The sequence below is a fragment of the Apus apus genome, chromosome 12 (assembly GCF_020740795.1).
Source record: "Apus apus isolate bApuApu2 chromosome 12, bApuApu2.pri.cur, whole genome shotgun sequence".
Lineage (NCBI taxonomy): Eukaryota > Metazoa > Chordata > Aves > Apodiformes > Apodidae > Apus > Apus apus.
Window position 1 is genome coordinate 97,685 of NC_067293.1, and position 19,119 is coordinate 116,803.

General features: G+C 60.2%; 2 protein-coding genes across 6 annotated transcripts; one reads left to right on the forward strand and one right to left on the reverse strand.

Moving 5' to 3' along the window:
• Positions 1–69: 69 nt before the first annotated feature.
• LOC127389745 (protein eva-1 homolog C-like) lies at positions 70–7,722 on the reverse strand. 5 transcript variants are annotated; one of them, XM_051630559.1, is made up of 9 exons: positions 7,550–7,722; positions 6,300–6,463; positions 4,354–4,553; positions 3,420–3,543; positions 3,054–3,206; positions 2,758–2,901; positions 2,566–2,637; positions 2,134–2,223; positions 70–1,475 (listed from the first exon to the last, which is right to left on the reverse strand). In XM_051630559.1, exons 2-9 carry the CDS (start codon positions 6,370–6,372, stop codon positions 1,090–1,092), a joined length of 1,242 nt encoding a protein of 413 aa, XP_051486519.1. In that variant the 5' UTR covers positions 6,373–6,463; positions 7,550–7,722; the 3' UTR covers positions 70–1,089. The 5 variants fall into 5 exon arrangements, with proteins under 5 accessions (XP_051486519.1, XP_051486516.1, XP_051486515.1 ...); XM_051630556.1 differs by lacking the exon at positions 7,550–7,722 and having other exon boundaries at positions 2,761–2,901; positions 6,300–7,349; XM_051630555.1 differs by lacking the exon at positions 7,550–7,722 and having other exon boundaries at positions 6,300–7,348.
• Positions 7,723–8,517: 795 nt separating this feature from the next.
• On the forward strand, positions 8,518–16,209 carry LOC127389739 (chloride intracellular channel protein 2-like). The gene is made up of 6 exons (XM_051630537.1): positions 8,518–8,715; positions 12,971–13,080; positions 13,167–13,292; positions 14,068–14,174; positions 14,368–14,549; positions 14,712–16,209. The coding sequence occupies exons 1-6, from the start codon at positions 8,662–8,664 to the stop codon at positions 14,871–14,873; spliced, it is 741 nt and encodes a 246-aa protein (XP_051486497.1). The 5' UTR covers positions 8,518–8,661; the 3' UTR covers positions 14,874–16,209.
• Positions 16,210–19,119: the final 2,910 nt, after the last annotated feature.

A 19,119-nucleotide genomic window follows, 5' to 3' on the forward strand; every position in this document is an offset into this window, starting at 1 on the left:
GTGGTGGCTGGAAAAACAGACCCTGCTGTGTCTTCACTTCCCACAGCACTGCAGAGCCTGTGCTGCCTCCAAAGCTGGAGCAGCCCCCAGACCAGCCTGGCTCCCTGGCACTGTGGGGCTGCCGAGAGCCCCTCTGCATGGCATCTGGGGACATTCGCTCCAGGACTGCTCAGACAGAGCCTCGGGCTCGAGAGATGGAGCAAGGGCAGGGAAGCATCGTTCATGGGATCCACACGGACTGCTTTTCCTCCCTTTCCCCAGGCTAAAACCTCATCCTTTCCCATGCTAAAACAGGCCTAACTTGTTGCTCCCCGTGGCCCAGCACCGGGAGCACCGGCGGGAGCAGGGAGCTGATCCGCACGGGGGCGGCTGAGCTTCGCCGCTTCCTTTTTCCTGCCCTTCCACTACTGCTGGCAGAGGTCAGGGAGGGACGTTCTGTCTACGAGCTGTTGCGTTTATTTACTGGGAGAAGCCCCAGCAAGATAACCGCAGGGCTCTCCGGCCAGCGGGGGAAGCGTGAAGGAAAGCAGAGAGCAAGGAGGGGACAAGCACCGGCAGGGAGGTGAGACCCGGCGCGGTGCCGGCAGCCCCGGGTGCAGCTCCCGGGGACACGGCTGTGCCGCACCCGGCTGGGCTCGCTGCCCTCCGACCCGCTCATCCCGCATCCATCCCCCCCCCCCGGGTCATTTCTGGCGGCGGCAGCTGCGGCGCCTGGGGCAGCACCCGAGAACAAACAGGAGCAAACAGCCTGGAAGGGCTCAGGGCGGCTCAGCGTGGCCGAGCAGGGTTAAGGACAAGCCAGCCGAGCCGAATGGTGAGGTTAGCTTAGGGTTAGGCAGCGTGCTTGTGGCAAGGGGGCCAGCAGACCCACCGGCCACCCCGCAGCCCCTTGTCACAGCCAGGGAGTGCATCTTATCCCTGGGTTTGGGGTTTCCAGGCTGGTGGAGCAGTGGGCTGATGGCCACACTGGGGCTGCAGAGGTCCTGTTGCCACTCAGGATGCCCATGTACCCCGAGGAGCCCAAATTCTGATTTCAGATCCCACTTTGTCTCCACACTCACTGCTCTCCAGCTGTTTTTTATCCAGTTCTTATTTGGTGGCTGATTTGATCTTGTGGATGGCATACGGGCTCGACTCCTTGGGCATCCAGATCTCCTCCCCACCACGGCCCTGGTGCTCTGCTGCTCCCTCCATGGCTGCTGTCAGCTCAGGGCTGAAGATGCTGTCGGTGGCCCGGTACGTGTGGGTGAGGCGGCGGAAGGAGGAGTCTGAGGAGCTGTCGTCAGGAAGGTCTTCATCCTGCTCATCCCGCAGCTTGGCCCTGCTCAGCTCCGAGCTACTCCCCAGCTCCGGGTCTTTGAGAGCCTCCCCCACCTCCTGGAGGAAGGTGGTTTTGGGGCTGACGATGCACAGCAGGAGCATCAGGCCTCCCGAGACCCCGCAAAGGAAGTAGAGGCCGGCTTTCTCCGGGACACCTGGGGGGGCAAAGAGCAAAGAGAGACAGTGGGTACAAGTGGTCTCTGCAGCCCACAGGGTACCAGCACCCGGAAAAAAACCCTGCCAGGCATGGGAGGAAGAGGAGGGGAGCAGGGGTGCCTCAGCACCCAAGCTGCAAGGGCAGGACAGACCCTGTCCCAGTGAGGTGAGATCATCACCCAGAGTGTCACCCTACAGTGCTCCAAAATGCCCCACTCCCCATTGGAAACTCACAATGGAAGGTGGGGTAGGCAGCATGGTGGAGGAATCATCCCACCAGGGATTCAAATGAGTAATTTCCCCTGGCAAGGGAAGTTTTTGCCCACAGAGAGGTGCTCTCTGTCAATGCCCCTGCAGGCAGGGCAGGAAGGAAGGAGACCCAGCAGGTAATTCAGTCAGAGAAGGAAGGTCCGTGGGCAGGACCATAGCAGCACCAGGACCTGGGGGCTTGTTCAACCTCTGAATTCTCTCAAACCCAGCATGAGTGCTTGGTGCCCTCCTCCCTTGTGTGCCTGTTGACCCTGCCTGAGGGGCCCGGGGTCTGGCTGCCTCTGAGCCAAGTCCTGGCTGAGTGGAGGTAATCATGGGATCTGAGCCACCATCCCAAGCCCATCCTGCTCCCCTGGGTACTGCGTGAGAGCCAGGGAGGGCACATACCCCAGAGGTAGGCAAAAGTTGACAGAGAGCTAGTAAAAATCATCCGGTCTTCCCGGAGCCTGGAGAATCTGGGCCCTTTGTACCAGCCACCTGCAGCGAACAAGGGGACGTGGGCTGAGATGTGAGGGGGTCCCCAGCACCCTGCTGCCTGCCCCTGCCTGCCTCCTTCCCCACGCCACACCTTCCTTCCTGCACAAGGCTGCTCTGCCAGGGGAATGCTCCCCCGTGGGTCCTCCTCTCCCCTGCTCCCAGCAAACTACATTTCTCCGGCCTCACAGGCACTGACTGATGGTTTCAGCCAGGAGCAGCAGTGCTGGGATAGGGCTGCAGGGCTCAGGGTACCAGGGCACAGACAGGCCAGGGAATGGGTGATTCACCCGGGCATGGACATGATGCCACACCACTTCTGGCGTAGCCTCCCCCCTGCTTTACCGTGCATGTAGTCTGAGAGCAGGAAGGGGTCTGAGGTGTCAGGGCCCACCTCCTCCAGCAGCTGCTTGGGCACTGCAAGGAGAGCACATGCCAAGCATCACCACCCTGCCCCCAGGAGCCCTGTGCCCCGGCCTGCATGGCACAGGGTGGGCACAGCAGGGGCTCAGCCAGTAGCCCCCAGGTGGCTCTCACCACAGGTGTAGGAGACTCTCAGCTGTTTCTTCATGCCAGGGAGGCACGGGTCCCCAAAGGTGGCCTGGTCAGCAGCCACAGTGCAGTTCCCCTTGCGGTGGCACTTCTTGGAGACCCTCCGCAGGGCGTCCGGAGCCAAGCACTCTGCAGGGACATGAGGCATGCACCCATGGGCAGACCTGCCACTGCCGCTGGGCACCAGCCAGCTGGGGCAAGGTACAACCCGATGGCACCCTTGTGCCACGCTCTCTGCACTGCTCCTGGCCACAGTTCTGCCTTTAACTGTTCCTGCTTACCTATATGGGGCCTGCCAGCATTCAGGGCATCACACTCTGGTTTCCCCCGCAGGAATCGTCCGTAATTTGCAGAATAAATGGCCAGGATGGATTTTGGTCTGCACTGCAGCCTCAGCTTGTCGTTCTCACACACAGTCTTGACCCGATGGTTCCCTGGGGAGTGGCACAGCAGAGCATCCCAACACATTCTGAATCACCTGCAGCCCCCTCCTCCCTTAGCCCAGCCAAGGGTCTGAGAGCTGCCAAGGGCCAGCTGGAGGAGGGCTGCGAGACACGGGAGCAGGTCAGCTGCCCTCTCTCCCCTGTTCCGAGCAGCTGGGGCTGAGCAGAGCCCCCATGATGCTGCCAGACCCCACTCCCCCTCACCTGGCCTGCACTTGTAGGAAGCAATGAGGTACTTGTGCGTCCCAGGGCATGGGTCTGGCCCAAAGACCTGACTGTGCACGGAGAACTGGCACCACTGCTGGTCTTGGCACTCGGCCTGCAGCTTCTACAGAGCAGAGCGGGACAGATGTGAGATGGGTGAGGAGGCTCTTTTCCCCTCGTCTCCCTCGCGGCCATCACCAGGCTCAGGGAGACGTCCTCTTGCCCCGCAGAGGTGTCCTAGGGCTGCTCACAACGCCCCCGCCCGCAGTCACCTGCTTCACGTGTCGCCCCTGCAGCAGTTCCTCCCCTGCACGCACGCCGAGCTGCGTGCCAGCCCCGCCGGTCCCTGTGCCGGCACACACAGCAGCCCCGCACCGCGCCTTGCCTGTGGCACCCGGCTGGGCGTGCACGCCAACAGCCCCGCGCACCGACACGGCCCCGCGCACCGACACGGCCCCGCCCGCACGGCCCCGCCCGCAGCGCTGCGTGCAATGCCCACGCGTGGCCACCAGGTGGCGATGAGTGGCACCAGCACCTCTCGGGCGGGCGTGGTCGAGCGCAGCGCGGTCTGTGCAGCCCGGGATGCTCCGCAGGGATCGGCATCATCCCACCCCATCCCAGCTCCGCGGGCCCCGTCGCGCCGCCCGATCCCGGCTCCCGGCTCCACTCCACTGCCGGCCCTAGCCCTGGCCTTCTCCGAGCCTGCTGCGTCCTCCGGGCTGGCTTCAACCAAGCTCGGGAGGCGGCAGCCCCTCCTGCCAGGCTGCCCAGCCCTGGCACCCACCGTGGAAAGTCTCCTCCACCCCTAACACCCAGAAGCGCTCTGTGAAAAGGGTGCTTCCCGGTGCCGGTGGCAGCAGCCTCCTCCGGGGCGCCCACGCCCGCAGCCCAACCAGCTGGGGCGGGAGGGGTGTGGTGGGACTCCCGTCCTTACCAGGTGGGCGGTGGTGGACGTGCACTCGGTGCTCTCCTGGGAGGCATTGCCAGGGCTGGGGCAGAGGTTGGGGCTGGGCACGCGGCGGCCGTAGAAGGCGCTGAGGATGCTGATGGTGGTCTTGCGAGGGCAGACAATGAGGAGCTGCTCACCGTCGCAGGTGTGGGCAGTGTGGTTCCTCAGCACCTTGCGCAGGTACCCTGGGAGGGGGGAGCACATGTGGCGTCAGCTGCAGGAGACATCGGGACCACGGCAGGAGCTGTGCTTGGGCTCCTGTCAGCCAGGGGCAGACACCAGAGCAGGGCTCTTCTCTCCCTGAATTCCTAGCGCAGGGTATTTCTTTTAATCCCACCTAGTTTGTGTCCCAAACCAACTTACCTTTGGTTTTTCCTACAAGGGACAGTAAGGTGGGGCTGTCCTTCCCAACCTTTAAGAAGGTTTAGCACGTAGGTATCAGCCCTGGCTGGTATCATCTGTGCTGGGTCAGTGAGGAAGTTGCATTAATAAAACCTCTGCAAGCTGCCAGCGGTGCTCTGAGCAGGCACCAGTTGCTGGAGGAGGTTAAGGAAGCAGGAAAAGCTGACAAAAAATTATGCGTATGGCCCTGGACAGAGCAGTTTGCATGAGACCTTTGCATAAAACAAAAGGAAAAGGGAAAGCATCATTTTTAGGCTGGGAGGTGGGAATGGAGCAACCCAGTACCTGCCAGGCAAGGACTTTAGGCTGCTGGGAGGGTCACAGACCCCAATCCCCAGCTGGGGACTCACACCCCAGCCCCAGCCCCACGCTGGGGTCCAGGGCAGGACACACACCCTGTCCCCCAGCCCACAGTGGGTGGGAACACCAGCTCCCAGCCCCAGCCAGTGCCAGGCTCAGCTGCACAAAGGGCCCCTTTCACCTTCCCTGCTGCTGCTAACCCTTTGGCATCCATAGCCAGCACTGGTGGGTTGTATTTCAAAACCAAGGCTCAAATGGTGCCACAGGGACACAGGTTCCTCCATCCCACCATTCTGGAGCAGTATGCACTTGTGAAGATGGGGTTTTTTGGGTGAAACCATGGCAAGGAGGGTACAGGAAGAATTTGTGAGTGATTCTGGTCGTCTGCTGGTGCCGCTGACTCAGTCCCTGATGTTGTGGTTGTGCAGTTAGCTCTACCCAGATGAAATCACATCCTCCCCGCCACCACCCACCCTGCTGCCCCCGGCAGCATCGTGACAGGCTCTAGTGCTTCCCAGGCCTGGCAGAGCTGAGGGGAAGTTGAGTGTGGTGGTTTCTAGAAGAGAGGAATGGCAGCCCCTGGATGGCCAGCCTACCTGCACCCGTCCTGATGGTCCCCAGCGCAGAGGCACAAGGGATCCCAAATTTCTACCTCTTCTTCATCTATAGGGGACACAGTGGTGCCCCTGAGAGAGGATGTGGCCCTTTTTGTGCCTCATGGCAGTGTACCCCGCAGCTCTACTCATGGGTGGCTTGGTCTGAGGACCACAGCCACCAGCTCTGGCCAGACCAGGCAGAGCTTCAGTCCATTTCTTCTCTCACCTTCTCAGAGCAGCAAGAGCAAGAGAGCTCTGGGTGCTCCAGGAGCCTTCAGCTCCACACACTGCCCAGCACCAAGGGCCTGAGCATCATGGCCAGGGGGAGCTCAGGAAAGCTCAGGAACTGTCTTTTTGGGATTTTTTTTGTGTTTCTGCCTCCAAATGGTCCAAGGGAGTGCAGCAGCAGTAGGGGGAACTGCTCTCTTGCACAGGACATGCATGGGCTGTTTCCAGATCCTAGCCCCACATGGGGAGATGTAATTTGCAAAATAACCCAGGATTTTTTGGTAAACTCCCTCTGGCCTGCACTGGCTTGTCCCTTGTTCATCCCCACCCCAACAGCCCAGCTCTGGACTTCACCCTCCCCTCACACTGTCACAGTCCCCAGCATCCCTCCTCACCCCAACTCACCAGAGAGCTCTGGGCTGGCCTCCAGCCCCATGGCCATGCAGAGGAGGACCAGGGCTGCTGCTGGCCCCACCATCACAGCCCTGGTGCAGCCACAGCCGGCTCTGCTGCGTCCCGCCAGGCAGTGTCCGCTGGTCTGGTCCTCAGCAGCAGCTGGTGCTGGTGGCCTGGGGGACAATGGCTCACTTCTCTGCCCTGCCAAGGCGCTGGGCTGGGCGGGCGCCTCTGTGCCTGCTCTTTGTCTGCAGGGCAAGGGGCTGCTCTGGACAGCTGGGACACTCTCAGCACAGGGACACCTCCTCCGGGGAGGGAGGGACATGTTTTCCAAGGCACTCCATGATGGGTGAGCAGGTGCCTTGCCTTGGCACCACTGCTGCTGGCGGAGGATCTGGCAGCCCCTTCCCGCCCACCTCAGCTTCCCCCAAGCAGAGGGACGGGGCTTGGGGAGGTTTCCAACGTGCCCGCTGCTTTCTCACAGGCACCGTGAGGCAGAAATCCGGATACACGTGTGCCTTAATCTCCATCTCGGCAAATGTCCGGCCATTCACTGGGTGAGGAGGAAGGGAAGGGCAGCCTGCACTGCTCCCCGGCCGGCTGTTTCTGCAGAAAGGGCAAACGCCCTCCTTGTATCCAACACCGTGGGCAGAGACCTCTTTGCTGCCTCCCTTCTGCCCCACAGCCTCCGCAGTGCCATCCCTGTGCCCCCCATCCCGCAGGAGTTGAATCCCTGCCCGCTGCCTGGGCTGGCACCTCGGAGGGGAGCAGCAGCAGCAGGAGCTGCTGGCCCTGCCTGGGCTGAGGGCAGCAGCTGGTGGTGCCAGGAGCCGTGTGGCTCTGTGCAGGCTCGGCATCCCTCGGGCAGGGGCAGCAAGGGGGGGCGGGGGCGGCAGCAGGGACCAGCACACACCTCCTGGGGGTCCGGAGGGGACGGGACGTGACGGGAACTGAGCTTGTGCTGCGGGTGCTGCCATAGCCCCACTCAGCACTCATCACGCCAGTAACTCGTCCCTCACCAGAACATCAGGCGGAGTTTCCTGTCCCATTGGGTGGAGTTACAAGTTCTCCAAAAGCTCTGATGGGGCAGGAAGAGAAATCCCCCGCACCCCCCCCGCAGCCCCTTCTGTGCAGCAGAGAAACATATCGCTCAGGGAGACTCCTCCTCTGCCTGAAAAATCATTTCCCAGCATAATGTCCTCGACGTGGATTCTTTCTTACCAGGATTTGATTATTTTTCTAGGAAAGTCTGAGCTTACCCGAGCTTGGAGGGGCTGAGTCAAGCAATCAGGATCCCCATTCTAAGTAAAGCTCGGCACCAGCTACGGGGTCCCACGGTGTGAGACAGGACTTGCCCAAGAGAGGAATTAAGCCCATGGGTGCAGGGAATCTCTCTCTGCTGGGACAGCAGCCAGGACCATCTGACAGAGACGTTTCCCTCCCATCCTGGGGAGGAAAGCAAGCTGGTCATTCTTCCTGCGAAACAGCCCAAATTCCAGGAATAGGGCCTGGCCGGGGATCAGCCCTGGAGACATCCCTTCCCATCACCCAGCCACACACTGGGCTGCTGCCAGCAGCACTTTGGGGTTCCCCGCTGCACCCCGACATGCTCCAGCCTCTTTACTTTCCCTCCCTGGCTGTTTTGCAATCCTTCCTGCATCCTGGCAGCACTTGGCCAGCTGCAAAAAGCCCGTGGCAGGCGGCCAGGCTGCCCGACTTGGCTTCCCGGAGCCCTTGCCCTGCTCAGCTCTGCTCCTTGGTGTTTAGAGGAACCCACCCGGAGGACCCCGGGGCGGTGGGCAGGGAGAGGAGCTGGACCCTCCCTCCTGCCCGTCGCGATGCAGTAGCAGTAGCAGGGAAGGCAGTGGAAAGGTCAGCTCAGTTCACCCCTAAGAGATACAGAAGTGGCGAGCCCTGGGGCGCCGGTGTCCCGGCACAAGGGTGGGAGGATGGGGAGGGGGCAAGACCAGGGTGGGAGGACAGGGAAGTGGCAAGACCAGTCCGGAGCAGCCCGAGGAGCGGCGGGTGAGACGCTTCCTCTGCAACCCCCCCCGCTCCCAGCTGGGAGGCGACGGCCGCGGTGCCTGGGCCACCAGCCCACGGCTCCGGAGCAGCGCCTGGGCGGCTGCGATAGACTGGAAGGGGACCCGTGAATTTGTGCAGATAGACCCGTGCTGAGTCACGGCTGGGAGGCCCCGCAGCTTCCCCCTCCCTGCCGGCGGGTCTCGGCGCACACCCCATCGCTCCTCCCCGCTTCAAAAGGAAGGAAAGGGCAAGGACAAGCCCCAGCCCTGCCAGAGCCTGCCCCGACCGTGCTGCGCAGAGAACGAACCAACTCACCACAGCAGTGATCCCTCCTCACGCTGCCGGGATGGAGAGTCGGCAGCTCACCACCAAGGAGCCAGAGATCGAGCTCTTCGTAAAGGTGGGTCCCGGGGCAGATGGTTGCTCCTTGGCGGTTCTCTGCAGGCTTGTCCTCCCCAGGCTCCAGCTGGGCATAGTTGGAGGAAATTTGTGGGTGTCTTCATGTTTCGGGAAACTGGAGATGGGTACCAAGTTTGGGATCATTCGCTGTGAAGGCTGCTCGGAGGAGAGGACCAGGCGGTGGCACGGGGACTGGTGGGGTGTCATGCCCAGCATCCTAGAAGATGCCCTGGTCTCGCAGGGGTCGCAACCCCCAGGGGAGCAGGACAGCCAGCAGCTGGTGTGATGAAGGAGTGGGCACACACACATCACCCGAAACCCAGATAAGACAAGCCCCAGCCTGGGAATGGCAAGCAGAAGGCTGAGAGCCACCACTCCAGCTTCTCCTGCAAGCCGGGTTGCGAAACGCAGCCGGGACGGCCCGGGGAGCCGCGGGTGCCCGCGTGTGGGCGGGTCGGGGCGGCTTCGCACAGCAGCCCCGGGGATTGTTCGCTGGAAAATGTTCCCCCCTCCCATTAAGCAATCTTCTGAAAACTTCCCCTGGAACACTTCAACACTCGAGTTAAAATATCTGGAAGTGCACACACAGGGTGTAGAGAGAGAGGAGGTGGTGGCTGGTAACTGTGCATGCCAGCAGTGATGCCAGTGGGGCCCTGGGACATGATGTCAAGTGACAGTAGCTGTGAGGGGTGGCAATGCCCCCCTGTGCCACCACATCGAGGTGGTGTCCCAACAGTGTCCCTGCAGCTGCTCAGCCCTGTGTGCTTTGCTCCTCTCCTCCTAGGGCAGCTCAGTGCCCGTCCAGAGGCACCAGCTTCCCTGGAAATATGTGTTGGAGAATACATTGGAAATACATCTTGGAAAAGATTATCTGAGTCTTCATGGGAGGGATCTCCCACATCCCCTTGCCAAAACCATGGCCACAGTGATGCTTACCAGGCACCAAGCTCGGCTGAGCCAAATCCAGAGAAGTTTGTTTTCTTGGTGAAAGTAATTCAGGTCTTGAATTCCCTTCTTAGCTCCGCTTTTTCCTTAGCCTGGAGAGAGGAGGAAAGTTATACATGAGGGGACTGCAATGGTGGCAGCACAGTCAAGGGGCTTTTTAGAGGGAAGAGAAACAAAACAAAGCAGCAGCATCGTCAGGACTTCCCCTACACCTTAATTTAGCATGAAAAAAACCCCTTCTGGGCCTGTGCCTCCTCCTACCATCCGGGACCCAGTCTGCCCGAGGTGACAGCTGCAGCAGGCACCCTCCAGTGCCACGGGCACCACGCCTCTCCCGGGCCGGGTCTGCCAGGAGGCACAGCTGCCATAGCCCAAAATCATGGGGCAGTTCACTCGGTGAGAATGGGGAGGGTGCAAAGCAGCTCCCACATCACCCTCAGGATCCCCAAAGGGCTGGCAGTTTCTCACCCTGCTGTGGTCTTGCTGAGAGCATCATCCCTCCAGCCAGGGGGCTCTCAAGGCACTCCGCCGCCCCCCGAGACTGCGCCCCAGCTTTCAGGGTGGCTGGAGGAACCATGGGCAGGTCCTGGTGGGTGCTGGGCTCTCAGGAGCGCCCTAAGCAGGCAGAGCTCCCCCCCCTCCCACCACATTTCATGCCGTTTCACAGAGGAGGAAACCACAGGAACTGCTCAGTACCTTTGGGGTTTCGATGCCTCGTGCAGCCCTGGGAGGCCTCAGAGTGTTGGGGCTGAATACCTGCACATCCCTGGAGGTGCTGTGCCAGCCCACGCTGGGTTTATCCCCCATCCAGAGGTGAAAAGCATGAGCACAGTCACTCTGGGGGTGTGCAGGCTCTGCCCCCCCGCCTGCTCCCTGCTGCAGCGCAGAGGAAGAGGCTCCGTGGGGAGAAGGAAGTGGGGGGCGATGGCTTCCCCGCTACTCGGCTGCTGCTGGGGAGGGAGGGAGGGTGTGTGGCTGCCAGCTGCCCCAGATCCCTTCTCCTGGGCTCCCCAGGCTGTGGGGGCTCTCCCTGCAGCAGGTGGGCGCTGGCAGGGCCATGGCCCAGCCCAGTGTCCCCAGCAGTGCCTGTGCTGGGGAGCTGCCCTCCACTTCCTCCGGATAGAGATGACTCTGAGCAACCTAGGATGGGGCTGGCTCAATCTTTTTTTCCTCTGCAGAGGCCATCCTGATTTTGCTTTCACTCTAGTCCAGAATTCCCCACCTCTGAAGGCCAAGGGGAAAACCAGCCGGCACTGCTCAGAGGCTGGGGCTACAAGACAAGCACAGAGAAGCCCAAAGCAGGCGAGCAGAGCCTGAGCCAGAGCAGCCCTGGTGAGGGACACCCCATCCACCCAACCGTCCCCTCCAGCTCTGCCAGGACCACTCGCTGCCTCCCATGGGGCCACCAAGATAAGTGGCAATGAAGCCCCCTCAGTGCCAGCCTTGTGCTGCGCAAGGGAAACGAAGGGGAGTGCAGGGCTGTCCTCTCTGCCACCAGCAAGGGCCATCGCAGGAGAGCAGGGAGGCAAGGGCTGGTCCTCCTGCTGGGCAGCTACAAAAGCACCTCTGAGGAGTTGGTGCTCCAAAGGATGGCATTGGTTTTGACTTGTAGGCACCAACAACGATGGAGAGGGGAAGGGGGGCCCTGCTCTCGTGCCATTGGTGGCCCTCGTGGCTGCTCCTGACTCTGCCCTCCAGCTCCCTCCCAGGACATCTGATACACAACTTTATCCATTACCAAAGACACCTCATGTGTTACAAGCTGACACAGGACACTCCTGGGCAGCAGCTATGCAGGAGCATTTCTTATTAATAGCCAGCAAAAAACCTCATGTGTGAATCCATCCTCACCTCTGGGAATTTCCCAGAGAATCGGTACATTCTGAGTTCCCATTTCCTTTCTCATGAGCATCATTTCATGACAGCTGAGCACAGGAAATACTGCTTAAATGAAATTTCCCTTCCTCTGGAAGGACTAAAAGGTGTTGGCATAGTGGGAAAGCAGACCCTCACTTCCAGGTGACCACTCAGATCATTGGGGTTTTGTTTTGATCAGCTTACCTCTCCCACAGGGTGAGTTTGAGGCTGGTGCTTCTCTCCTAGAGAAGCTGAGCACTGAGTCCACAGACTTGTAGCACTTACCTCCAGCTCAGTAGAGCCAGGCACAGGTCTCTGCATCTGCAAAGGAGCTGGCATGAGCCCTGCTGCTCCTCCCTGCTGCAGCAGGGCTGCCACGTGTGCTGGAGGACCACGGTTCACGTGCAGCTGAGGAACCAGTTCATTCTCTTGAAGAAGTTGAGTTTCCTGTGAGCCATTTTATCTCTTGTACTGTGGCACAACTTCCCTCTCTGAGCAGCATTCGTGCTGGTTTTCATATGCTGGGGGAGCCTGCCCCCTTCCTCCTGACCAGACTCCTGAGGAGCTTCAGTCCTTTTTGTGAAGGATGTTTTCAGCAGCTCCATAGTGAGGAAATGGGCTTTGTTCTGCCTGCTGCCACTTTCCCTTGGGATTGCTGAATAGGTATCATCTGATTTGGGAGCCCTGGTGGCACTCAGGCAGGGACTCAGGTCCAACCTCCTTCCTCTCCTGCATCCCTACTAGTGTTTGATCCCACCCTGGGCATGGAGCAGCCTCCTGAGTGCTGAGCCACTGTGGCTGTGTCTGTGCAGGGGGGCAGGCAGGGGTTTCCTGCCCATGGGCCAAGCGTTTGGGGCTGACAGCAGCTCTGTGCCCCACCAATGCTGGGTGGGATGCTAACGTGGGTCCACCTCTGCACAGCCCCACCACCCCCAGCCCCTTCTCTCCAAGGAGGCTGCTTGGGTGGTTCTCAGCCCTCAGCAGCCCGGGGGAGACATGCCTGGGTTTGTTAAATGCAAACAAAACCAGAGGCAGACACTAACAGCACACAAAAACAAACTGCTCTTTTCCTGGCAAACATGAGCACATTTCCCCTCTTGCCGCCCTCTCCAGGCTGGCTTCTCAGCCAAGGGACCCTCCCTTCCTCCTATCCATCAACAATCACCCTCAGCCTCCCTCCCCTGCCCACTTCTCCTCTTCTTCCTACTTTATCTCACATTTCTGGGAAGGATCTGAGGATGCTCCCATATACTTCCCAGCCATGGCTCAAGAATCCTACAGCTGAGCCCTGGTACTGGAGGGACTCCCTGCAGCCTCCAGTGCTGGGGTGCTGGACCAAGCCCTCTCTGTACCTTCTTCTCAAGACCAGCACCAGCAGCTCCTCACCTCCAGGCATCTCGTCTGGGCTGGGTGAGCCAATGGGTTAAATCCTCTTTTCTCTGCTTTCCCGGCAGGCTGGTCTGGATGGGGAAAACATCGGAAACTGTCCCTTCTGCCAGCGCCTCTTCATGGTGCTGTGGCTCAAAGGGGTCAAGTTCAATGTCACCACGGTGGACATGACCAGGTGAGAGGCACTACAGCCCAGCTCTGTGGCAACAGTGGGGCAAGACAGGCTGCAGGCTCTGACTCCACTCCATTTCTGCACTCCAGGAAACCTGAGGAGCTGAAAGATTTAGCACCAGGCACCAACCCACCCTTCTTGCTGTTCAACAAGGAGCTGAAAACAGACTTCATTAAGATTGAGGAGTTCCTGGAGCAGACCCTGGGCCCACCCATGTAAGTGCCAGCTCGCTCCTTCCCTTGAGGGAAGAAAAGCAGCAGTCCCCTGGTGTGGGCAGGGCTTGGGGGCAGCAAGGAGGTCCCTGGGTACAGAGACCGCCTGGGAGCTGGTGGGTTTGCAGCTGGCTGTGGCAGTTGATACTGAGATGGTGGGGGGAACTGTTTGCCTGCTTATATTGGCATGCTCAGCTGAACCAAACCCAGCGCCCGTGCTCGAGTGCAGCAGCAGCTGGTCCGGGGGGCTGCCGAGGGTCCCCCTGGGCCCAGGCTGGTCCCTGCCTGCACCCCAGCTCAGCCCACCTTGTGCCCTGCGTGGCCACAAGTCCCCACTGGCTGCAGAAGGGGAAGCTTCAAAAGCATTTGCCATCCTGCTCCTTGGAGGCACCCACCCTGGGACACATCAGCAAACAAGAGCCTGTCCCTGAGGAAGTCATGGGAGCTTCTGGCTTCCCCAGAACCCTCCTGTGCCAATGTGCATCCTCCTGCTGGGCCAGAGCTGCCTGCAGGCACAGCTCGGCTGCCTCCAGCCACCCCAAAGCTTAGAGTTCCTGTCCTGTGATTTTCCTCTAGCAAATACCCAAAATAACACAGTTCCCAGGTGCTAGACACAGTCATTTAAGGCATCACTGTTCTCCCATAACCAGCTAGCATCACCTGCATCCTCCAGTACCAGCCCTGGGCATCACAGCCCAGGAGATACTGCAGCTGGGGACCAGGCAGCTGAACCACTGCCTCCATCCCTGCCTGCACTGACACCAGTATCTCCTCACAGGTATCCACACCTGAGTCCCAAGTACAAGGAGTCCTTCGACGTGGGGAGCGACATCTTCGCCAAGTTTTCAGCGTACATCAAGAACCCACGCAAGGAAGCAAATACCAGTAAGAAATGCAGGGAGGGAGGGGTGCCAGGCTGCGATCTACCGCACTGGGCAGGGGGAGAAGGTGGCGCAGGTTGGCCCTGAGGGCTTTGTCCCTGTGTGCCAAGCTTGGGAGAGACTCATCCAGCCTGCCACAGCGCAGGCTGTGCCAGGAGCCCAGGGCACTGGACTAAGCGCTTTTCTTGCCCACCCAGATTTGGAGAAGGCTCTGCTGCGGGAGTTCCAGAGGCTGGATGTCTACCTAAACACCCCTCTCCCCGAGGAGATTGACCAGGACAGTGTGGAAGACATCACTGTCTCCAAGAGGAAATTCCTGGATGGAGACCACCTGACTTTGGCTGACTGCAACCTCCTGCCCAAACTGCACATCATTAAGGTAATGGCACCAGCTCCTGGGGCCGGCATGGGGGCACCTACTCCACGAGGGAGCGATGGGTGGGTGATACAAAGAGGGGGTGAGGGGGTCTGCTTACCAAGCCAGAGACCAAATCTTCCTCAGGTCTGGGAGGTCTCAATCTCCTCCTCTTCTCCTCTCCAGATTGCAGCCAAGAAGTACCGCGACTTCGAGATCCCGGCGGACATGACGGGCGTCTGGCGCTACCTCAACAACGCCTACGCCTGCGACGAGTTCAGCCACACGTGTCCCGCCGACGAGGAGATCGAGCACACCTACGCCAGCGTGGCCAGGAAGATGACCTGACCCCGCTGCGGACACCCCCAGCACGGCCCCGGCCGAGCCCTCCGCCTCCGCAGCCCTGGCACAGCCAGACCCCCGTGAGGGGGCTGGAGGGGTTCGGGCACTGCTACCCCCGCCTTTCAGAACCCGCACTTTGCTTCCCAGCCCCCGCGCCCCGTCCCCGCGGGCTGCAGCCCCAGCTCCTGCACGGATGGTCCCTGCGCAGCTGCGCTCGTGGCTTCATCCCTGCTGCCAAACACAAGCTTCCCATGCCCACGTGCCGTGGGAAGGCCGAGAGCTCCCCTGGCGCAGCGCTGGGAGAGGGGAGAGCCCTGCCCACCCCTGCTGAGCTGCTCCGCTCTGCCAGACCTGCGTGCTGGGGAAGGGGCGTCCCAAGGTCTCAGCACGTTGTCCAGGCTGGAGCCTTTTGCATTCGCCCAGTTGCCCTTCTGCACAGCCTGCCTGCGGGCAAGGCCTCTCCTCCACTAAGGCATCCAGACCCCATCTGATGGCCCTGAAAGGCTCTGCCCCGGTGGTCATGGCAGAGAGAAATTTTCCTCCCTACTGGAGAGCTCCAACATGCATCCAACCCCAGTTAGACACAGGAATGATGCTGGGGAAGGCACCTGGGGCAAAAGCGCTGGGACCTGCAGTGGACAGGAAGGAGCAGTGCAGGGACTTGGGAGGGGCTGAGGATGAGGGGCTGAGGGTCAGGGGATCCCCTGCATGTGGCCCATCCACCCAGGGCCACATGCTGCTGGCTGCAAGGTCCTGCCTGGCTCCTGTGAGCTAAGAAACCTCTCCCTGTCTCGCAGGGCACTGCAGGAGATGCTGCACATGCAGCTCCAGCTCCTGTCCCTGGTTCCCACCAACACTTCAGGTGCCTGACTAGGAGAGGGAGGCACAGGCCAGCCCTGAGCTGGTTAAAGGCTGCTGTGCAAAGCGCTGTGTCTGTAGGAGTCTGGTGGGCAGGTGTGCTGCTCCCTGGCTCCCTGTTGGGCCTTCCCATCCACTGTCACTGATGCAAGAGGAGTCAAAGCCACCCTGCACAGCCATGAAATCCCACCCTTCCCCATCTGATGCCTCCAGCTCCCCCAGGGGCTCCTGCCTGTGCCTGTGAATTCAGCCAGCCCCACGGGCAAAAAATACTGTACAGTGAGTGTGGTGGGTCCTGCGAGGACAGGGTGGCAGCAGACCCCCCTCCAGCACTCACTGCCACTTCCCCCTTTGCACTAAATCTGTGTCCTCGCAAGCCTGCCTCTGATAGCACGGGGTTTGGGGACTGGTTTTGTTATTAATGGGTTTTGGTTTGTTTGGGTTTTTTAAACTAAGAGCAGCAATAAACTCTATTTTAATACGGCTTGCTTGTGCACTGTCAGCACACGGGCAGGGGGGGTGTTGGGGTGTGGAGGGGGCTTCCCCACCCTGGAGACCCTCTTGCAGTGAAGCCACAGCCCGGGATCGTGGGATGATGACACAGATGTCCCGTCCCGGGGCACAGCGCTGCCGCTGGGAGGATGCCCCGGCTGTGGATGGAGCCACCACAGGACACTGCTCCCGAGGGAGGGGTTTATTCAGCTCCTTCTGGCAGCCAGTGTGTCCCCGCCAGGCCATGGTGGCAGCTCTGCCTTGGCATGGGTCCTGGAGGTCCATCCATGTGAGAGAAACACTATCCTGCACCCCAGACCCTCACGGGACTCCCCATAGCCCATGACAGCCCTTCTCTGTGCAGACCTGCTCCCCTTTCCCCACGAGGGACCGGAGACGTTCCAAAGCTCTGTGCAAAACCAGCCCTTGGCAGGGTGTGGGGGGATGTGAGGAGGGGGTGGCCGGCGGGCACTGGGGCAGCGGTGGCAGGGAGCAGGCTGGCAGGCAGGGCAGCTTCTGCACCCTCATTTGGTGACACAGTACTTCCAGAAGCAATCTGGGAGAAAAAGGAAAAGACACCTGTGCCAGGGGCTGCAGCAGTGCTTGGCTGCAGCTGAAATGTTTAAAGGGAGGGAGATGTCCATCTCTTCTCCCAGGTGCTCCTTGGCTTTGGGGTCAGCTCTAGGAGCAAGGTCTGGGAGCTGAAGGCTTTAGTCCATACCATGGGCACTCTACCCCAAATCACGGGCACTCTTCAACCCCAGTCCTGAGCATCCTCCACCCCAACCTCAGCATACTCCACCCCAACCTGAACCCCCTCCACCCCAAGCCCAGCCCCTGCTTGCCATGGCCTCTCTGCAGGTCAGTGGTGGGCCAGATCCCAGGCCCTGCCAGGCACTCACCTCTCTTGCTGGGTTGCTGAGGGGTCAGGTCTGTCTGGGTTAATCCCTGGCTCTGGAGCTCACCCACTGCCACCATCTTCCAGAGGACTGCATCCAGGTCTTCCACCTGTTGTGGCACAGCAGCCCCATCACCTGTGTGGTACCCATCCGGCAAAACCAGTCCCCAAGCCCTTTCCCCTTGCTGCCAGGCCAGGGAGGAAATCAGTGTTGGCCCTGGAGAAGGAGTGCCTCAGTCCTCATTTCCAGGCCAACAGGGATGGGGGTTTGCTGGGATCCCATGGAGGGTTTTGCCCATGGGAGTCCCCTGCCCAGCAGCATCTCCCTGGGCTGTCCCCCCTCTCAGAGACTCAGCCCCCACTCACCAAGTCGTCAGGGACAGCCTCCTGGAGTCTGCTTTTATTTCCTGAAAAAACAAATTAGAGTATGAAGTGCCATAAGCATGTGGGGGCTGTGGGTGCAGCATGGGGGGGCAGGAGCTGAGGGAAGGTATGTCAGGAGAGGAGACAACAGCACCATTGCCTCCTTCTCTCTCCTGGGCACACCCAACCTGCAGCACTGCTTTGTGCTGGATACAACCCTCCACCTCCTCAGGAGCATCCTGGTGCCTGCTCCTTCCATGGGTGCCTTGCAGCAGCCCAGCCCTGTGTCTGGTCCACCGGGAGCTCCAGGACTCACCCTTGCTGTGAGCTGCTCTCTGGCCATGGCTCCCTCCTTCTCCTGGAGCAGCCAGAGCCCAGCTCAGGGTCCTGGATGGCTGGAGTCCTGCTGGAGGCTTGCCATCAGCCACAGAGCCACCTGCACTGTCAGCCAGGTTAGAATCTGTCAGCACAAGGTCCGGGTTGAACAGGGAGACAGTGACAAGGACAAAGGGGCTCATTTGAGCTGTGCTGTTCCACAGGCAGTGGGACAGGGAGCCTGAGCATGGTCTATAGAGACCAGAGGCAAGTTGGTGGAGGGGGACAAGGGCTCATCTCCTTGTCCGGCCACACGTGGCAGTCTCGGTGCTGGCCACGGCTCTCGGGTGTGGCCTCAGCAGCGCTGAGCGGAGGGGACCCGTCCCTGCCTTGACCTGCAGTCCTGCTCCTCCTAACGCAGCCCAGGACTTTGTGTTGACCAGGTCAGCCCTGGCACATCCCAATGCCTGGGCTTGCTCCTTCCCAGGGGCAGGACTTGGCACTTCTCCTTGCTGAACTGCACAAGTTCCCACTGAGACCTCCTCTCCAGCCAGTCTATGTCCCTTGGGATGCCAGCATGACCCTCTGGTGTCACCACTCCTCCCAGCCTTGCATCAGCTCAGACTTGCTGAGGGTGCTCTGTCCTATTGTCCAGGTAATTAATGACAATGTTAGAAAAACCCTCCCCAGCACTGACCCTCAGGATGCACAGAGTACCTGGCCTCTAGCTGGGCTTTGTGCCGTGGATCACTGCCCTTGTTCCACCCGTTTTCAACCCACCTCACTGCCCACTTGTCTAACCCATGCTTTCTCATCTCACCTTTGAGGATGTTATAGGAGACAGTGCCAAGCCAAGGCAACCGAAGTCTGCTGCCTGGCACTGCCTCTAGCACAGGGACAAACCTCACCCACCCTTCAGGCACCAGAACCCTGGTCATTGTCCTTACCTTGGGCTCTGTTGTTTTTGGGGTAGACAGGATAGGTGCTGACACAGCAAGCCCCCACCAGCACCACCAAGGTGACCACCATCTTCTGGGAAGGCATCTCCTCTCCTTCTCCAAGTGCTGACTGATTTCCTAGGATCTAGTGAGTGAGGCTGCGGGAGGCGGTTCTCTTTTATGTCCTCCAACTCCCTGGGATCAATATACACTCATCAGGTGGGCTGTCTGTTCTGCTGGGCTGGCCATCCATCCTGATGACAGGAGATGACTGGCGCTGCTCTCCACTGGTTCTGTCTCTGTCACTCTTGAATGAGGACACTTGATAAATGCTTGTCTGGGTTTTCAGAAGCTCCGCTGTTCACCGGGAATGTGCTGGGGGAGGAAG